The following is a 21,233-nucleotide window of genomic DNA, read 5'->3' on the forward strand; positions in this document are numbered from 1 at the left end:
CCCTTCGTTCTAATTTCTTTACTATCTCCTGCTGAAGTCTTTCTCTGTTACTTTTTATCTAGAATTTCTCTCTGTTCTTATATCGTTACTTTCTAATCTACTAGCAGTCTGGTTTCTGCCTTATTTCTTTCTAAGTTATTTTTCTATCCCTAGTCTAAATCAACTCTGCCTGTTAACTCTTTCGAGATTCAAAAATCACAAATGCTCTTGAGACAAATTCAGACAAAGAAGTGTTTTTATTAATTTCATATTCTGCAGAATAGGTGCCCCTCCTCTGAGGTCCACTAGAGGCACCTATTCTGCAGAATATGAAATTAATAAAAACACTTCTTTGTCTGAATTTGTCTCAAGAGCATTTGTGATTTTTGAATCTCACACCTTTTTCTGGTCGCTGCTGGATTTTCAACATGTTGAAAATTTTTGGCCACCTGCTGTGCGACTAAGATCGGTGCCGGCAAGTCGCCGAAAAAATCAGGTAAGTGGGACTGGACCTTAATGTGGCTGGCACATGTTGGCCAGTGTGGCCAAGTTGGGCCGAAGGGGCTGTTTCCACACTGTGTATCACTCTATGACCTTGGGGCAGTCAACACATGCAAGTGGAAAAGGGGGAGAGAAACATAGAGAAATGCAAAATCCGTAAATTCACTTTATCAAGCTGAACAGAATTCCAATTTTTGAATGTAGCAATTGACATTTAAACACAGAAATTTGGAAAAGCGCCGAATCCTACATCTATTAACAGAAGTTTCCTAAAACAATTTGCGCAGGTAATTACCAGATGTGACCTTCTCATTCTGCCACTTGCAGCATCATAGTTGATCATATCTGTTGGATCAATCCACTCGTCCTCTTCCGCTTGTAACCCATTCACTACCAGCAGCACTTGGAATATCAACCATACCACAGACATGATTGAACTCTAAGGAATAGAATAGGCAAGGACAAATTACCAGAAGTACCTTTGCAAATTCATTCAGTTTGATATTCAAACAAAAGTGAGCCAAAATGCCTGATTCTTTTATCCACAACATGCTTCTTGCAAATTAAGCGGCTGAGGGTATTAGGAGTCCCAAGTGTTACACAAATGCATCTTGCTTCGCCTTTCCATTAAATAACACGCAATGAACCCAAAATGAGTTTGATACAAGCTGATATACAAACTTAACTCAAAAGCAGAAAAAAAGTGCGAAAAATGTGCAAGCAATATTGGAAATAAAAATGTACCAAAACTGCAGATGCCACTAATTTGAAGCAAAAGCAGAAAATGTTGGAATGACTTAGGAACTCAATGAATGTGCGTGGAGAGAGGAAAAGTATTATCAACTGGAACAATCGACTCTTGATGTCGGGGATAGATACACTGTATAGAGGCTTCACTGACAGCGCAGCACTTCATGGTTTCTATCTGAAAACAGCCAATTTGAAGGCATTAGCTTCATTCTTGTCCATTGATGAGATAGAATAGAATAGAATGCCAATTATTGTCATTCAAACAAACAAGGTTCAAATGAAATTTCGTTCCTGCAGTCATAACAGCAAAAAACCAAAACACACAATTAACACAATTCCACACAAACATCCATTACAGTGAATCTCCAACCACCTCCTCACTCTGATGGAAGGCAAAAGTCTTATCTTTTCCCTATTCTCTGTTCTTTATTCTTCTCCGGCAGTCAAGCAGTCAAACTGCTGCATCGAGCTGATCGGGGCTCTTGATGTTAGAGCCCCCGGCGGGTGATGATAAGTCCCGCGGCCGTTTAAGCTGCGCCGGGCGACGTAAGGCCCTGCTCCGGGTCGACTTAAACCCTTTGATTCGGGCGGGCGAAGTTGCGGTTGCGGGAGCTCCGAAAAGCGGTCTCCCACCAAGGACCCGCAAGCTCCCGATGTTACCGTCCACAGGGCCTGCAGCCGAAGCCTCCGAAGTCAGGTCGCAGCCGCGTGCCACCACAGCGCTCCGCGCTCTGAAGTCGGCCAGATGGTAAGTCCGCAAGCTCTGCGACTGGAGCCCTAGGTCAATTCCGGTTGGAGGCCGCCGTCTCCATGATGTTAGGCCCCAACGACAACGGAGACTCGACAGGGAAAAGGTTGCGTCCCCGTACCGGGAAGAGATTAAACGGAAAGCGAAGATTCTCGGCAGAGGAGAATGACCAGCGAAGCGCCCAGCGCCCACTGTGAGACCCCTTCGCACCCCCAACCCCTTTCCTCTCAGGTCCCCCTAGCAGGCTCCTGCCCCCCTCACCCATGATACCGCATCTCCACCATGGCTCTTCACCGTCTTTTCTCCGAGCTCTCACTTCCACTTAGTCTAGTAGAATTTAAAACTAAGTCCAAAAGGCTGCAATGGGCTCAGACAGAAGATGAGGTGCTGCTCCTCAAGTTTGCAAATTGGGAGACTTGCTAAGAAGTACATAAAATGATGAGAGGCATATATAGGGAGAATAATCAGAACGTTATGCTCAGGGTGGAAATGCTGGAGGACATTGCGATAAGGTGCAAGGGAGAACGACTAATTGAGATGTGTGGGGCAAGGTGCTTTTCATGGTTCTTTATGCATAGAAACATAGAAAATAGGTGGGGTAGGCCATTTGGCCCTTCAAACCAGCATCGCTATTCAATATGATCATGGCTGATCATCTAAAATCAGTACCCCGTTCCTGCTTTTCCCCCCATATTCCTTGATTCCTTTAGCCCTAAGAGTTAAATCTAACACTCAAAATGAAGTATTCTCAGTTTTTGACAGGAATTGGTGTTTTTGACCTCAACGAGAATGGTAAAAATCACAATCCTATAGTTTGGAATTAAAAGATGGCTTGAATTTATATGCAGTCTTGATCGGAAATGTCGTGGATTATCATCAACCGAGAGGAGGGGACGGTGGGTGGGAAGAGGGAAATTACACATTCCTGAAGAGGGCAAGTCTGAGTGACCACAGTACCAAGGTTCTCCGCAGCTCAAACATTGTTAGTTGTTTCATCATGTGCTGACCGACAAATATCAATAGCAATGCAGCATTTCGTAATCATAATCATATTTTATTAGCCAAGTATGTTTTGCAATATACAAGGAATTTAATTTGCCATAGTCATACCAATAAGTGAGTTCGGTATTCTGAAAAACACAAGGAATCATGGGATTTGTGAAAGGTCAAAGGCTATAAATAAAAATCGAATGAAGCACTGTAAATACAGTGAGTATAGTTTAGGTCTGATTTTTTGTCTTTTTTCAAATTTGTGTTTGTCAGGGGGCAGATATAAGTGGGATACCGGGGAGGGGGGGGGGGGGGGGGGGACTGGACCGGCTCTCGGCAGCTGCATGCACGCAGAACCGCGCCTCATCTGCAGCCAGGATGGAATCTGTGTTCCCGGCGCGGCAAGCGCATCCGCCACTCACCGTCCCCAGTTTCCCCCCCCCCCCCACTCGTGTGTCCCATCCCGGCCCAGGGAGCGGCTGGAGACGTCTTGGCCCACAGCCAGCGCAGAGAAGCACCAACCCCAGCTCACCTCCGCCTCTCCCGCCGGGCCAACCTACAGCCCCGGACCGACGACACCAGCGGCCCCAGGCCCACAGCCAGCACGGAGAAGAAGCGCCAACTCCAGCCCAATCCAGCTCCAACTCCAGAGGAACATGCTCTCCTGTGGCAACATTTGCCAGTTCGCCCATAGCCTGGCCGAGCTGCGCTCCCTCAGCCGCCACCCCAAGTACGTCAGACCTTGCACACCACCGGCTTCTGCCCCTACGGTACCCACTGCCATTTCATCCACAACCTCGAGGCTGGGCAAGGGAGGGGGAGGAGTTTGGGCAAGGGAGGGAGGGGGAGGTTGCTGCTGCTGCCAGCACCCCCAGCATCAGCAGTTCCAGTGGGCGCATGGCTTGTCCATGCCTATCAGGAGCCGGCCGCAGAGTCTCCGACCAGGATGACTCCAGCAGCAGCGGCTCCGAGTCGCCCGGCTTCGAGCAGGGCCGGCGGCTTCCCACCTTCAGCAGGATCTCGGTGTCAGACTGAGGGGAGGGGGGTGGAGGTGGAGGGCTGCCGGCCAACCTGGCGGTACAGGCAGAGCCGAGCTGGAGCCCCCAGTGGCTGCAAGTCCGGGGTCACCCCGCCAGCCCAGGGCCACCCTGGACACTTCCGGATAAGGATGGGACACCGGGGAGGGGAGGGGAGCGCCCTAACAGCAACTCAACAGCACCCGCAGCGACAGAGAGCCGGGTCCGACCCCGACCACGGACGAAATGCAAGCCTGCACACAATGCAGCACCACCGTTGCCGACAGTTTATCGCAAGTGACCTATGACCTGGGCGTGCGCAGTCGGAATACTGAACTCGCTTATAAAAAACAACAGAACACACAAAATACATTTTAACATAAACATCCACCACATTGACTCCTCTGCATTCCTCAGTGATGGAAGGCGAAACAAAGTTCAATCTCCTTCTTTCGAGCCTTGTTGACGGGACGTTCTTACTCCCATAGCCGGCGGCGGGCCTTCCTCGTTGGGGCAACAAGCTCCTGCATCGAGGGGGGGATCTTAGCTCCCCCACGCCTGGGCGATCTACCCCGGGTCGTCATGCGGCTTTTGGAGCTTCCCAAGAAGCTTAACCGAAGACTGCGAGCTCCTTGATGTTAAAGTCCCAGGCAAGGAATCGGCTCCGATGGTAAGTCCACGGCCCCGTAGTGGGGCTCAAAGTCAATCCCCAGCAAGGACACCAGTTCCATGAAACATAGAAACAGAGAAGGTATGTTACAGGAGTAGGCCATTCGGCCCTTCGAGCCTGCACCGCCATTTATTGATCATGGCTGATCTGCCAACTCAGTATCCCGTACCTGCCTTCTCTTTTGGCCCTCTGATTTGGAGGGGGCCACATCTAACTCCCGATTAAATATAGCCAATGAAATCGCTCAACTACCCTCTGTGGCCTAGTTCCAGAGATTAACGAAAAATCGCTGAAAAACCCGTTCTCCTCATCGGTATTATTAGGATTTTATTATCCTTAAGCTGTGACCCCTTGTCCTGGACTAGTTTAAAATTACTGTTTCCTGCATCGCCTGTCCAACCCCTCAAGAATTTTGTAAGTTTCTATAAGATCCCCTCTCAATTTCCTAAATTCTAGAGAGTATGATGTTAGTTCCATGATGTTAGACCACAGAGCAACCGGAGATACGATCCGGAAATAAAACGCATCTCCGGCAAGGTAAGAAATTGAATTTTTTTCTTTCCCCGCCTGCTTTCCCTACGAAAAAGTTAAGTTCTCCCCACCATCCCGGGAATTAACCTGGTGAACCAACGCTGCGCTCCCTCAAGGGTCGGCAAAATGATTACTCAATGTTTCAAAATGTGCACGCAAATCGCTGCTTCACCTGGGAAGGCTGTAGTGACAATGGAATAGAAACGACGAGCGTTGCATCGCTTGCGGTAGCAAACAAAGATCCTTGTGTAGTGTGAACAATTTGGGGTTGCAAGATTGGACACTTAGGCTATTCAACCAGGTTAATGGTCCTTGCCTTAAACAAATGGCCGGGGAGGAGAGGCGATCACAGCTGGTTTTGGAATCACATTGAAAATCAAAAGGGGGAGGGCTAATTTCCGAGTATCGAAAAGCTGCCATAACTTTTTTGGTATTTTGGGGGGAGGAGGAGGAATGAAAGGGAATTTGGTGTCAAATTAAAGGATGCGCTGTTAGGGGTTTATCTGGTGGGGGATAAATGGCAGACTTGATTTTTTAAATCTCAAGGGTTGGGGGATTGGGGTGGGAGCAACCGGAGATGCGATCCGGAAATAAAACGCATCTCCGGCAAGGTAAGAAATTGAATGCGCGGGGGGCCTGCTTTCCCTCCGAAAGGGGTGGGAGGTTTCGCCACCATCCCGGTGGGGGAGGGGGTGCGCCCTCAAGGGCCGGCAAAATCTCACACACACACACACACAAAACTAACTTACACGTCGCGGGCTTGCACCTGGGCCGGCTGTAGTGACAACGGTCAGCGAACGCGCGTGATGCACGGTTCGGCAAAGATCCGGGTCACACGACGTTACAATTTGGGGGTTGCAAGATGGGAGCAGCAGAGTCCTATACCGGAGTGAAATGGGCCACTCCTGCAAAATACAATGGCCGGGGAGGAGAGGCGTGATGTAGCTAACGGAGGGAATCATTTAGCAACCTTTCCCCAAAGGACCCGGAGGAAGGAGCAAACTCGCGAGGAGCAGCTTATAGGTATCTTTGGCCAGGGGCAGCAACAACCCCGGGCAGGGGGAGGGAGGGAGGAGGCGCTGGGGTGGGGGCCGGGGTGGGCAAGGAGGAGTGCGCTGGGCCGGGGCCGGGCCGGGCAACACACACACATACGGAACTGTGGGCCGGGCGGGGGCTTGCGTCATTGCCGTGGTCCTGGACGGTGGGCCGGGCGACGGGCCGGGCGGCTGGAGGAGGGCGCACACTGTGGTCACGGTGGGCGGCGGCCAGCAGCAGAGATCCTATAGCGGAGCAAGATGGGCCACTCCTGCCAAACACAATGGGCTGGCGTGTAGTAGCTATGGAGGGAATCCATTTTAGCAACCTGATCCTGCCGGCCCGACCCGACCCGACTCGCAATGTAATCTTATAGCAGAGTTATAGGATCTTTGGCCAGCAGCAGCAACAACTCCGGGCAGGGGGGAGGGAGGGAGGCCGCTGGACTGTGGGCACGGTGGGCCGGGCAGGGCAACGTCTGTGGGGAGGGTAGAGAGAGTGCTGGAGTGACAGCGGGCCGGGCAAGGAGAGAGGAATGGGGGTGTGGGCCCTTCTTAAAGGGCAAGTGGGAGTAGAATGAGACCATTCGGCCCAGGCCGGCCGGGCAAGGGGGAGGCAATGTTTACGGGGGGCCAGCCGATGCGGGCAGGAGGAGGCGCTGGACTGTGGGCACAGAAAAGCCGGGAGGGCAAGGAGGAGGGTGCAGCAGCATCTATGGAGGGCGAAGTCTGTAGGGAGGGTGGAGAGTGCTGGATGACAACGTTGGGCTACGTTCTTTGAGAGAAGGAATGGGGGTGACCCTTCTTAAAGTTATAAGTGATAGGATAGAATGAGGCCATTCGGCCCATCAAGCATCCACCTCCATTCAATCATGGTTGATCTATCTCTCCCTCCCAACCCTATTCTCCTGCCTTCTCCCCATAACCCCTGACACGTGTACTCATTAAAATAATCCACAAGACTTGGCCTCCACAGCCTTGTGTGTCAAAGAATCCCACAGATTCATCACCCTCTGACTAAAGAAATTCCTCCTCATCTCCTTCCTAAAAGAACGTCATTTAATTCCGAGACCCTGGCCTCTGGTCCTAGACTCTCCCACTAGTGGAAACATCCTCTCCACTAAGACCTAAAAAGTCACCCATTCCTTCTCTCCAGGGATGTTGCCAGCTCACTGAGTTACTCCAACTTTTTGTGTCAATCTTCGGTGTAAACCAGCATCCACAGTTCCTTCCTACACAAAGGAATGAGTGGACACAGAGTGCTGGATTAACAGTGGATGGGGCAGCGTCTGTGGGGAAGGTGGACAGGGCACGTTTCAGCCCAGGACCTTTCTTCAGACTGGGGGTGGGGGTGAGGGGGGGGGGGGGGGGGGGGGGGGTGGGAGAGAGCTGGAAGAGAGGAGGGGCATGATAAAGCATAGCAGGTGATAGGTGTAGGAAAGAACTGCAGATGCTGGATTACACTGAAGATAGACACAAAATGCTGGAACTTAGTTGGTCAGGCATAGTTGAATTTTCATGTTGAGACCCTTCTTCAGACTGATAGGTGACAGGTGGATACCGGTGAGGGGGGTTATTGAGAGGCAGATGGACAAAGGCCAGAGATGAAAAGGCAGAAGGAACAAAATGATTGAAGATTTGCAAATTGTGAAATTAGGGAAAGAAATGTAGGTGGAAGGAGAGAAATACATGCAGGTCTGGATGGGGCATGGGGGGGGGGAGTGTTGTTTAGTTTTAGTTTAGAGATACAGCATGGAAACAGGCCCTTCGGCCCACCGAGTCCACACCTACCAGCAATCCCCACACATTAACACTATCCTACTCACACTAGGGACAATTTACACATACACCAAGCCAATTAACCTACACACCTTTGGAGCGTGGGAGGAAACTGAAGATCTCGGAGAAAAAACCCACAAGGTCAGGAGGAGAACGTACAAACTCCGTACAGACAGCACCTGTAGTCAGGATCAAACCCGGGTCTCTGGTGCCGCAAGCGCTGTAAAGCAGCAACTCTACCGCTGTGCCACTGTGCCCGCCTTGTTAGCTAAAAATGGAGAATTCATTGTTCATACCATTGGGTTGTAACAGTCAATCAGAATATGTGATACTGTTCCTCACTCTGGCAATGGAAGAGTCCAGGATAGAAAGGTCAGTGTGGGAATGGGTATAGAAGAAAAAATGGTTAGCAATTGTGTAGGCCTCGGCATACCAAGCACAAATGGTTGCCAAGTCTAACCCCTGTCCCACTGTACGAGGTAACTCACGAGTTTTCCCCAGATTCGAACTCGTAGAATGTCCGTAGGAGTTTGTGGATGTCTCGTTGTGGCTCGTAATGCTAACGGTAGGTACTCGGGATATCCGAGAACTCGTGACGTTTTTTCATCTCTGCAAAAAATGTCCACGAGAGTAAAAAAATACTTTACCCGCTACGGACATTCTCCGAGTTCGAATCGGGGGAAAATTCGGGAGAACTCGTGAATTACCTTGTACAGTGGGACAGGGGCCAATGTACAAGAGCACACATCGGGAACACCAGATGAGGTGCTTGTGAACCTCTGTCTCATCTGGAAGGATTGATGGGTTCCATGGATGGCAACGATGAAGGAGGTATAGGGACAGGTGTTGCAAGGGAAAGTCCTGGGGGTGGGAGGTGGTTTGGGTGGGAAGGGATAAGTGGACCATGGAATTGTGGAGGGAATGCGTAAAGGGGTGGAGAGGGACGATGTGACCGGTGGTATCACATTGGAGGTGATGGAAATGTAGGTGAATTATGTCATAGTCATACTGTGTGGAAACAGGCCCTTCGGCCCAACTTGCCCATACCGGCCAACATGTCCTAGCTGCACTAGTCCCACCTGCCCGCATTTGGTCCCTATCCCTCCAAACCTGTCCAATCCAAGTAACTAACTGTTTCTTAAATGTGGGGTTCGTTTCTGCCTCAACTACCTCCTCTGGCAGCTTGTTCCATACACACACTTCCCTTTGTGTGAAAAAGTTACCCCTCAGATTCCTATTAAATCTTTTCCCCTTCACCTGAAATCTATGTCCTCTGGTCCTCGATTCACCTACTCTGGACAAGAGACTCTGTGCATCTACCTGAACTATTTCTCTCATAATTTTATACACCTTAATAAGATCGCTCCTCATCCTCCTGCGCTCCAAGGAATAGAGTCCCAGCCTACTCAATCTCTCCCTATAGCTCACACACTCTCGTCCTGGCAACATCCTCATAAATCTTCTCTGTACTCTTTCCAGTTTGACATCTTTTCTATAACATGGTGCCCAGAGCTGAACACAATACTCTAAACGCAGTCTCACCAACCTCGTATACAACAGCAACATGACCTCCCAACTTCTATACTCAATACTCTAACTGATGAAAGCCAATGTGCCAAACACCTTTTTGACCACACCTATCTACCTGCAATTCCACCTTCAAGGAACCAAGCACCTGCACTCCTAGATCCCTCTGCTGTACAACACCACCCAGAGCCCTACCATTCAATCTGTTGGTCCTGCTCATTTTAGACTTCCAAAAATGCAACACCTCACATTTCTCTGTATTACATTCCATCAACCATTCCATTCCTCAGCCCACCTGGCCAATCGATCAAGATCCTGCTGCAATATTTCGCAACCATTTTCACTATCTGTGTTGGATGCGGAGGCTGGTGGGTGGAAAAGTATGGACCAGGAGAACTCTACGCTTGTTCTGTCTGGGGGGGGGGGGGGGGGGGGGGGAAACAAGAGCAAAACTACAGGACTCAGAAGCTGGTGAGGGATCCTACGATGACAGGAGGGAAACACATTTCTTAAAGAACAAGGAGGTTCTGGTGTGGCAAGATTAATTTGGCCGAAATGCAAAACAATGAGAGTATGGTACGGAATGTTAGCACGAGGCACGGTGGGAGAAGTGTAGCCCAGATAACTGTGGGAGTTGGTAGGTTAGTCTGACCTGCCGAGTTCCCCCATCAGTTTGTGCTTTGCTCAAGATTCCAGCAACTGCAGTTCCTTTTAATTTAATATATTCAGGAACAGAACCGTTCGTGTCCCGGGGAGAACCTGGATTTCCGGCGTTCTTGGTTCAATTTCAGTTTTCTGGTATCTGTATTTTGCTTTAGAACCTAACAGAGGTCTCTCCTGGGAACGGACTGGGGACCAGGTAAAGGGGACAATCGCATGCATTCCTTTGTTTTCCTATCTGTGGTACCTCTCTCTCGGTCTCCATCACAGGGAACAGACTACCAACTGGCCTGTACTGAAGCCTGGCAAGTGATGGGTGGAAGGTTTCACAAAAAAGCTGGAGAAACTCAGCGGGTGCAGCAGCATCTATGGAGCGAAGGAAATAGGCAACGTTTCGGGCCGAAACCCTTCTTCAGACATGATGGGTGGATATGGGTGAGGGGCAAGTGGTTGGCAGGTGGTTGAAGTAAGTGACAAAGGGTGGAAATGAAAATGAAACAAAAGGGTGTCAGATAAGAAGTAAAATGTAAAGCCAGAGGGAGGGGTACAGTTGGAAGGGTACACCGGCTAACCAGAGGCACCATGTGGTTGAACCTGGGCGTTTAACTCAATCACCCCGACCTACTGTGCACTAATCAGGTATTGATCAACGCCTTGGGTCAGGCAGCATCTAAGGAGAGAGAAGCGATTAAAGTTTCAAATGCCTGAGAAAAGTAAACAAAAATGAATTAGTACGGGTGTCAGGGGTTATGGGGAGAAGGCAAGAGAATGGGGCTGAGATGGAGAGATAGATCAGCTATGATTTAATGGCAGAGTAGACTTGATGAGCCGAATGGCCTAATTCTACTCCTATCACATGAAACTAAGGAGCATGGCTTTAAGATAAGGAGCAAAGTTTAAAGATGCGTGGAGATATTGATTTTTTAACACACAGTGGGTAGTGGATGCCTGGAACATGTTGCCAGTGGTGGTAGTGGAGCCGGATATGATAGAAGCATTTGAGGCGTTTAGAGTGGCACATGGATATTCAGGGAATGGAGGAATAGGGATCATATGCAGGTAGATGAGTTTAGAAACATAGAAACATAGAAATTAGGTGCAGGAGTAGGCCATTCGGCCCTTTGAGCCTCATCATCCAACTCAGTATCCCGTACCTGCCTTCTCTCCATACCCCCTGATCCCCTTAGCCACAAGGGCCACATCTAACTCCCTCTTAAATATAGCCAACGAACTGGCCTCAACTACCCTCTGCGGCAGAGGGTTCCAGAGATTCACCACTCTCTGTGTGAAAAAAGTTCTTCTCATCTCGGTTTAAAGGATTTCCCCTTTATCCTTAAGCTGTGACCCCTTGTCCTGGACTTCCCTAACATCGGGAACAATCTTCCTGCATCTAGGCGGGCTCGTTTGTCATGGCTTCTTGTTTGGCACAGGCATTGTTGCTGTGCTGTATTTTTTATCTATGTTCAATGTTTCCATGTTCTACGATCAAGTGTGAAATTGCAAAGAAAAGTTAATGAAATGCAAACTTCTGGGCTGGAGTTGCTGCTGGTCTGAGAATGCTGAATATAGAGTTTTGAAGTCCAGAAAGAACAGTGTTGGAAACAGAACTTAATCGTCATGCAATGTATTTCTCCCTTTTGTTTCTTTATTTTTATCTTTGGTTTTATTTTATTTAAAACCTTGTATTTCTCCCTTCTCACACAAAGATTGTATTCACCTTCTCCAGTTTACACCCTAAACCCTCCCCGGCTGAAGTACCTTTTGCTAGTCACGCTGTCACCACTAGGTTCCTCTGTACGGTTACTTAAGGGCCTGTCCCACTTGCATGCGATTACATGCGTTTGGCACGACCAAACGGAAGCGGAATTCACGCGAAGTTTGCGCTAAGTTCGCGCGTGACGTCATCAGCTGGGCAGAAGGCGGGCTGACTGAATTTGGGCGTCGCACGGCGTCGGGCAGTGACGTCATCACACAACGCCACGCGGTGATGTCATCATGCAATGCCACGCGCTGGGGGTACGCCATCAAGACGCTGCGTACGACTGCAATGCGCCTGCGTGCCAACAGGCCGTTTGCGCGCGACGATTTCGGACAGTCAGATCTTCGGAGCCCCGCGCGAGGTCGGGACCCGCCCCGCAAAACTCCGCGCTTCTAAGTTGGACCAGCCCCGCGCGGCCATACGGTGCCCATACGCCTCAAGCGACCATGTTTGGTCACACCAAACGCATGCAATCGCATGCAAGTGGGACAGGCCCTTTAGTCAGACAGCTCAGGGGAGCATCCTCATTGTCCAGCAATCTTTGTTTAACGAAAACTTGAAAAATGAGCGATGCTGAAAATCGAAAATATAAACTGAAAATTCTGGAAAGACGCGGGTCAGGCAATATCTTATTTAACTGTTCATTCCTGACCCCTACTGTTGCTGGAATGGACACATTCTCCTTGCAAACAGGCAGGTTTCCTCAGAGTGCTTTAGTTTCTTCCCACGTATCAAAACTGTGCTGATTTGTAGTTTAATTGGCTGTGGCAACTAGCGTTGCTTGCTTACACACCATCTCCTATATTGCTTTCTCCAATAGCAGTTGGACTCACATTAATGAAAACTATATACCATAAGCAGATATTTACCTATAGTCAAGAGCTACACATTTAATTAATCTACTGGTTTTGATAATATATGATCTCTCCAACTGCAAAAGGTTTTGTATTTTAAGTGTTCTTAATTCCAATGGATTACCTCCTCTGAAGGCAATTGCTTCATTCACTCTAGTTTGGATTTCTGGTGCCTTCTCACTCATGACCTTCCCAACAAAGGCTGAAACAGAACCCATCCACTAAGTCAGACCCTAATAACGGGGGTTCTCCTCTTCCAACATAGATGAGGCCATCACAGGATCTATATCCCGTAGCTCCGCCCCCCCCCCCCCCCCCCCCCCCCCCCCCCCCCCCCCCCCACCCAGTCGGGGGACATTTTACCCCCGCATGGAACAATATTTAGCTCAGCGGGTCAGACAGCATCTCTGAAGAAAAGGAATAGGTGACGTTTCAGGTCGAGACCCTTCTTCAGACTCACCCGAAATGTCACCAATTCCTTTACTCCAAAGATGCTGTCTGAGTTATTTCAGCTTTTTGTGTCTATCTTCGGTATAAACCAGCATCTGCAGTTCCTTCCTACACAATATTCAGCTTATTGAAATAGTGAGATCCCACTTGCTCCAGATACCAAACACTAATTTCTATAAGATTTCTATTAGATGGAATGGCTGCACTGAAGTTGACAGGATTGACAGGGCCAAGTAACTGTCAATTATTAGCAGAATTGCAGAGATAATGTGGCCAAAATGGGTTTTGGTGAAAGTCAAACTCGATAAAACAAAAACAAATGTCAGAATTTGTTTTTTATTAATCAGAGGACAAACTTTGTCCAGAGAAAGGACATCCAAGACCAAAGTGTTGATTGTTCTTCCACTGTGATGCCGAGTCATGCGAAGGTGTGCAGTGTCACTGAGATGCATCTGACAAACGAGAGGCTTGTACAGAAAACAAAGATAAAAAATTGAGCTTGGAGACTGCCACAGTTACAGGGAAAATTGCAATATTGCCATCTGTGCACAGAAAAACATATCAATCAAGCTAAATTGAAACAGCCATTGGTACACACCAAATCTGGAAGTTTTGATGATTTGTCATCAAATATTTTATTGAGAACACTGCACTATCACACTTCAGAATTGTCAATACAATTTTAATTAAAAGGGTTAAGACAAAAAGAGGTGAGATTTTTAGTCATTGCGTACATCTCTAATTACCCTAAATTGAGAAGGCATGTAAGAGTCAACATCACAGGTGGGTCTGGAGTCAAGTCTTTAACCAGACCAAGCAAACTTGGCAGAGTTCCTTCCCTGAACGACATCAATGAACTCGATTAGCTTTTACAACAATCCAGTAGTTTCATGCCTCCTTTCGCTGACACTGGCTTTTTATTCCAGATCTAATTAATTACTCAAATTTAAATTCCCAACTGCTGCAGTGGGATTAAAATTGATGTCTCTAGTTAAATAGTCCAGGTTTTTGGATACTAGTCCAGTAACTTTAACACTACACTACTGCTGTTACATTAAGCTCCTTGTAACCAAAATGCAAATACACATTAAATATTAATAAACCCAATGTTTCAGTATTTATATTAAACTGTACAATAGAAAATATAATAAAGCATTACATATAAACAAAAAAATAAAATTTACTTATTTAATACTAACCACAACACAAGCATTATCGTTCATGGACACGTACGATACTATCATCCCGTGTATACACACGTCCACACAAGTAGACACACAATGTAAATGCCATGCTAATGCCAATAGTAATCATATCGAAAATGGTGTGCATGTACTTTTGTGTTATCAGACTTGATGAATTTTAGCAGTTCTTGCATCAGAGCAACAAATTAGTGCTTAAATGAGTAGTTGTCAGTTTATGCAAAACTAAAATGTACAAGCAATAATTGGATCTGTAATACTCAGGCAACTTTTTACATCAGTCACTGGTGCCATGAACATGTCATAAATACTAAATGAACATTTGCCTCACTTGATTCAGTCATTGTGTACATTTGGTGTCTGATCTCACTGACAGCATGATCACACAGGGAAGACTTAAGCACAGCATAATACAAACATAGCAGTTCCATTTAAATTCAACAGTAGCACATATTGATCTGTGTTGTCTCATATATTTCGACTGATCACTTATAGTGACCAATCTATGATTGCCAAATGACAGTTACAATTGTGCTTTGTTTGCATTGGCATCAATGAGTCAACTACTATTGTAAGTCCAGAGGGTTACCGTCCTGTCAGCAGACGAAGATAAGAAAGACAGATCTTCGGTGTGCCATCTGCACTGGATTACTTTGTCCTTATGCTCAGATATTACTGTTGTAGGAAGTGGCTTTATTAGATCTCCTGTTGACAAATAATTAAATGTTACCCAAGTCTATAACTGCAGAAAATACAAATATTTAAGGCAATATTGCTGCAAGATACATAGATTTATTCTTCAGTTTCATTGGTAATGTTGAAAATAACGTTGAAAATAATTTTGAAAACAAAAATTAATTATTTTTAATCCGGAAGTGATAGAATATTGCAGTTCATTGTTCCATTGTCAGTACTCATGAAAATTAAATGCTCTTGACATCCTGAATTAATTTAGTGGGCTAACACACCACACGGCTCAGGAAAATACCAGATCGGTATGAAGAAGGATCTCAACCCGAAAAGTCTAGTATTAGTGAGACCACATTTGGAATACTGTGTACAGTTCTGGGGTCCATACTTAAGAAAGGATGTACTAGCCCTGGAGGCAGTGCAGCGAAGGTTTACAAGATTAATTCCTGCAATGAGGGGATTGACATATGAGGAAAGGTTAAGTAGGCTGGAACTCTACTCTTTGGAGTTTAGAAGAATGAGAGGCGATCTCATTGAAACATATAAGATCGTGAGGGGCCTTGATCGGGTGGATGCACCGAGGATGTTCCCAATGATCGGGGAAACTAGAACTAGGGGACATAGTTGCAGAATAAGGGGGGGCTCTTTTAAAACTGAGATGAGGAAGAACTTCTTCACCCAGAGGGTGGTTAATTTATGGAATTCACTGCCCCAGGGAGCAGTGGAAGCAGAAACTTTAAATATATTTAAGACTAAAATAGATGGTTTTTTAGCTGCCAAGGGGATAAGGGGCTACGGGGAGAGGGCAGGGATATGGACCTAGGTATGGTTAGTATAGTAAGACCTGAGTGATCTCCTGGACAAGTGTCGATCGCCTAGATTGGGGTCGGAGAGGAATTTCCCGGATTTTTTTCCCGAATTGGACCTGGGTTTTTATCCGTTTTTTTGCCTCCCCCAGGAGATCACGAGGTTCTTGGGGTGGAGAGGGGTGATAGCGGTATAAAGGGGAGGGTAGTGTCTTGTGTTCTGTGTCTTGTGTCTACTGTTTGTGGGTAAGTGTGTCTGTTTAGTGTTCAGCCATGAGCGAATGGCGGTGCGGGCTCGATGGACCTGGTGGTCTGCTCTCGCACCTACTTTCTATGTTTCTATGTCTATGTTTCTATGTCACCCATTCCTTCTCTTTAGAGATGCTTACTCCAGCATTTTGTGTCTATCTAGATCGGGTTGAAGTTTGTTTTAGCCATGTCAACCAGGTTAAAGATAGTCAACCTTGTTATCTAGTAAGATGGCCAATTAATGCTGGAGCAACTCAGCAGGTCAGGCAGTATCCCTGGAGAAAAGGAATAGGTGGAGTTTCGGGTCGAGACTTCTTCAGATCGAGATCCAGGGGAGAGGGAAATTACAGAGATGAAGAGGTACAAAGAACAGATGAATGAAAGGTTGACACTAAATCTGAGCAATAGCTTAGCTGCTTGAACAATTCTCAATGGAAAACCTCACTGATCAAGGATGGCATCAAGATTAAATGATGGATGCAGGCTTCTCCCTACCTTTGACATACTAAAAATAGAAATTATTACCTTTAGTAGAGGCAAAGAAAAAAACACAGAAAATATACAAAACTTGACTGATAGTCCAAAGAATTGAGTGAAATGACAATCCAAATCTACAGTTAACAGGATTTACCTCGCAAATCTGTGACTTTAACAGTGGTGTCATAAGATCCAGTAAGTAGGTAGTAAGCTCCTGGAGAGAACCTCACTGAACGTACATCACTGCTATGCGGTTGGTAAATTTGTACCATTCTCCCTCCTCGAATATCGTACAGCATGCAGCTGGAATCCTCCTGGCCTGTAGCTAGAAGTCGCCCACTTGGATCCACAGCCACAGAAGCAACAGCACTGCCTGGATAATGGAAGTAACACAACGATACAATGCCACTTTCAACATTTCAAAAGGCAGCAGGTGGACTTTATGTTAGTGTTATCAAGTACATTCAACATAAAGCATATATAAACAATGGTTATTTACCAAGTGAAAGTGGCTATAAGGACCATAAAATAATTGACCGAATGTGTTCAAGGATTATTTACCAAGCAATCTTTTCACACAGAGAGTGGTGAATCTCTGGAACTCTCTGCCACAGAGGGTAGTTGAGGCCAGTTCATTGGCTATATTTAAGAGGGAGTTAGATGTGGCCCTTGTGGCTAAGGGGATCAGGGGGTATGGAGAGAAGGCAGGTACGGGATACTGAGTTGGATGATCAGCCATGATCATATTGAATGGCGGTGCAGGCTCGAAGGGCCGAATGGCCTACTCCTGCACCTAATTTCTATGTTTCTATCTATGTAATAACATGGGATTATCGAGTTTATCAAGCTCTAAGGGCTAGCGGAATCAAAGGATATGGGGAGAAGGCAGGCACGGGTTACTTATTGTGGATGATCAGCCACGATCACAATGAATGGCGGTGCAGGCTCGAAGGGCCAAATGGCCTCCTCCTGCTTCTATGTTTATCTAATTTTACGTGGAGTGATAATTACTAAAAGCAGAGTACGCAATATTAGTCATACTTCATTCCAGGGATAATATAGCAACTTTAGAATACCAGATATGGGTTATTTATGCTATAATTTTCAGTTATTTATAATTTTATGGGGCCATTTATTTTTATTTTCTAAAAAAAAGTAGTAAAATAACTTTTATGATATAGGTGGCACAATGGAGCAGCGGTAAAGTTGCTGCCTTACAGTGCTTGCAGTGCCAGTGACATGGGATCGATCCTGACTATGGGTGCTGTCTGTATGGAGTTTGTACGTTCTCCCTGTGACCGCGTGGGTTTTCTCTGAGTTCGATTTCCTCCCACACTCCAAAGACGTACACATTTGTAAGTTAATTGGCTTGGTGTATGTTGAAATTGTCTCTAGTATACCTGTAAACACCGGGGAGTCCGGAATCGAGGCCATCGGGCAGGATCTCCCAGCAGCAATGGAGCTGGAGGTGCCGACTGTAAGGGAATTCCCGATCGCAGGGGAATCCCCGACCTCGCGGAAACTCGCAAGTACTGTACCTATAAACACCGAGGAGGCCTTCATGGAGTACGGATATGTGGTCGTCATCAGGGCTACAAGTAAGACTGAAGCGCAAGGGACTTCGGCCCCCTCTCCCTACCATCCTACTGACCAACGTACAATCACTAGAAAATAAAGTGGAGGACTTAAGGGCAAGACTGCTTTACCAAAGGGAGCGGAGGGAATGCTCTGTGTTCTGTTTCACAGAGACATGGCTCACCCCCAGCTCCCCAGACTCAGCGGTCCAGCCTGAAGGGTTCTCCATCCATCGCATGGACCGTACACTGGCATCTGGGAAAGGGAGAGGTCTGCCTCATGGTCAACTCTGCGTGGTGCTCAGATGTGGCAGTCCTGTCTAACTCCTGCTCTCCATACCTCGAACATCTGGCGGTGAAGTGCCGTCCTTTCTACCTACCGAGGGAATTCACCTCCATCATCCTGACCGCGGTTTACATCCCACCCCAGGCAGACGTCCGTCTGGCACTGGAGGAGCTGCACGTTGTGGTCAACAAGCACCAGACATACCCCAAGGCATTTACCACCATTGCCGGGGATTTCAACAGAGCCAACCTGAAGAAATTGCTCCCCAACTTCCACCAACGTCTCCTGCAGCACCAGAGGACCAAACACCCTCGACCACTGCTACACAACCATCAAGAATGCCTATCCCTCTATCCCTCGCCCTCACTTCGGTAAATGCTGCTTCTTCATGCCTACAGGCAGCAATTAAAGAGCTTCCTGCCTACAGGTGAGGTCTGTACAGAACGGGTCGGGGGAGGCAGAGGAACAACTCCAGGACTGCTTGGAGTCTGTAGACTGGGCAATGTTCAGGCAACAGAGCCGACTGAATACGCCACACGTTACAGACTTCATTAGGAAATGTGCGGAGGACTACGTCCCAACAACAAACTTCCGAGTGTTTCCTAACCAGAAGCCTTGGATGAACCATGAGATCCGCACTCTTCTGAAGACCAGATCCCGGGTATTCAGGTCTGGAGATGCAGAGGTCTACAAGAAGTCCAGATACAACCTTGGTAAGGCCATCAAAAAGGCCAAAAGGGACTCCTGCTCCAAACTGGAGGATGAGACGGATGTTCGGCAGCTGTGGCTGGGATTGAATGCAATCACCTCCTACAAGGCAAAATCAGGAGGCAGCTCAAATGTCGGCGAAACATCACTCCTCGACGAGCTCAATGCGTTTTACGCACGCTTTGATAGAGAGAATACTGATGTACCTTCCCGAGCCCCCATTCGCTGTGATGGTATTTCAGTCACAGTCACAGAGGCCGACGTTAGAAGATCCTTCAGAGGGGTGAACCCTCGGAAAGCGCCTGGACCTGATGTCATACCCAGTCGTGCTCTGAAAACCTGTGCGGACCAACTGGCTGGAGTTTTTAACGGACATTTTCAACCTCTCACTTCTGAGGTCTGAGGTTCCCACCTGCTTTAAAGGGGCATCAAGGTGCCCAAGAAGAGCAAGGTCATGTGCCTCAACGACTATCGACCCGTGGCACTAACGCCTGTGGTGATGAAGTGCTTTGAGAGGTTTATTATGGGGCATATCAACTCCTACCTCAACAAGAACCTCGACCCTCTGCAGTTCGCTTAACGCCACAACAGGTCAACGGTGGATGTGATCTCACTGGCTCTCCACTCCACTCTGGACCACTTGGACAACAAAATCTCGTATGTCAGGCTGTTGTTCATAGACTACAGCTCGGCATTTAATACCATCATCCCCTCCAAGCAGGTTACCAAGCTCTCAGAACTGGGTCTCTGCGCATCCCTCTGCAATTGGATCCTCGACTTCTTCATCCACAGACCACTGTCTGTCCGTATTGGTGGAAACGTGTCATCCTCGATAACAATCAGCACGGGAGCACCTCAAGGCTGCATGCTCAGCCCCCTGCTGTACTCACTCTATACTCATGACTGCGTAGCCGGACACAGTGCGAACTCCATCATCAAGTTTGCCGACGACACTACTGTTGTGGGACGAATCACTGATGGTGATGAGTCAGAGTATAGAAGCGAGATCAACCGATTGACCAAATGGTGCCAGCACAATAACCTGGCTCTCAACACCAGCAAAACCAAGGAACTGATTGTGGGCTTTGGAAGGGGTAGGATAGGGACCCACAATCCCGTTTATATCAACGGGTCGATGGTGGAAGGGGTCAAAAACTTCAAATTCCTGGGCGTGCATATTTCCAAAGATCTTTCCTGGTCCCAGCACACTGATACAATAATAAAGGCACATCATCGCTTCTACTTCCCGAGAAGATTACAGAGAGTCGGTATGTCAAGGAGGACTCTCTCGAACTTCTACAGGTGCACAGTAGTGAGCATGCTGACCGGTTGCATCGTGACTTGGTTCGGCAACTTGAACGTCCAGGAGCGGGAAAATAAATGCAGAAAGTTGTAACCACTGCCCAGTCCATCATCAGCACTGACCTTCCCACCATCGAGGGGGATCTATCACAGTCGCTGCCTCAAAAAAGCTGCCAATATCGTCAAAGACCCACACCATCCTGGCCACACACTCATCCCTCTGTTGCCATCAGGAAGAAGGTACAGGAGCCTGAAATCTGGAACATCCAGGTTCAAGAACAGCTTCTTCCCCACAGCCATCAGGCTATTAAACACAACATCAAACAAGCTCTGAACAATAACAGTCTATTATTACTATTGCACTTTATCTGTTTATTTATTGTGTATATGTGGACTATGATATATAGACACATTGTACTTTTATCTCATGTTCTGTTTTATGTTTACATATTCTGTTGTGCTGCAGCAAGTAAGAATTTCATTGTCCTATCTGGGAAACATGACAATAAAACTCTTGATTTGACTATAGTGTGTAGGGCAGTGTTAATGTGCGGGGATCGCTGGTCGGTGCGGACTCAGTGGGCCGAATGGGCCGTTTCCGAGCTGCATTTCTAAATTAAAACTAAAATCCACAAATTCAAAAACCATTCAGGCAATAGTCATGTTTTATGTGAGTACATGTAAGGAGATG

At 47.4% G+C, this 21,233-nt stretch overlaps 2 protein-coding genes across 3 annotated transcripts in view; both read right to left on the reverse strand.

Annotated features, from left to right (window-relative positions):
* The window catches only part of clcc1 (chloride channel CLIC-like 1), a 35,774-nt gene extending 34,581 nt beyond the window's left edge, over positions 1-1,193 (reverse strand). The window contains exon 1 of one of the 2 annotated variants that reach the window (XM_055642433.1): positions 776-1,193. In XM_055642433.1, coding sequence (XP_055498408.1) covers positions 776-910 — 135 coding nt within the window. In that variant the 5' untranslated portion in view covers positions 911-1,193. The remainder of the gene's footprint in view (positions 1-775) is intronic. The other variant, XM_055642434.1, reaches the window with a different exon arrangement.
* Positions 1,194-13,560: 12,367 nt separating this feature from the next.
* LOC129701280 (WD repeat-containing protein 47-like) overlaps positions 13,561-21,233 on the reverse strand; it is a 47,658-nt gene continuing 39,985 nt past the window's right edge. Inside the window, exons 14-15 of the mRNA XM_055642441.1 lie at positions 16,827-17,045; positions 13,561-15,155 (exon numbers count right to left, since the gene is read on the reverse strand). Of these exons, the coding sequence (XP_055498416.1) occupies positions 15,010-15,155; positions 16,827-17,045 (365 nt within the window). The 3' untranslated portion in view covers positions 13,561-15,009. The remainder of the gene's footprint in view (positions 15,156-16,826; positions 17,046-21,233) is intronic.

Source organism: Leucoraja erinacea, chromosome 10 (genome assembly GCF_028641065.1).
Source record: "Leucoraja erinacea ecotype New England chromosome 10, Leri_hhj_1, whole genome shotgun sequence".
NCBI lineage: Eukaryota > Metazoa > Chordata > Chondrichthyes > Rajiformes > Rajidae > Leucoraja > Leucoraja erinaceus.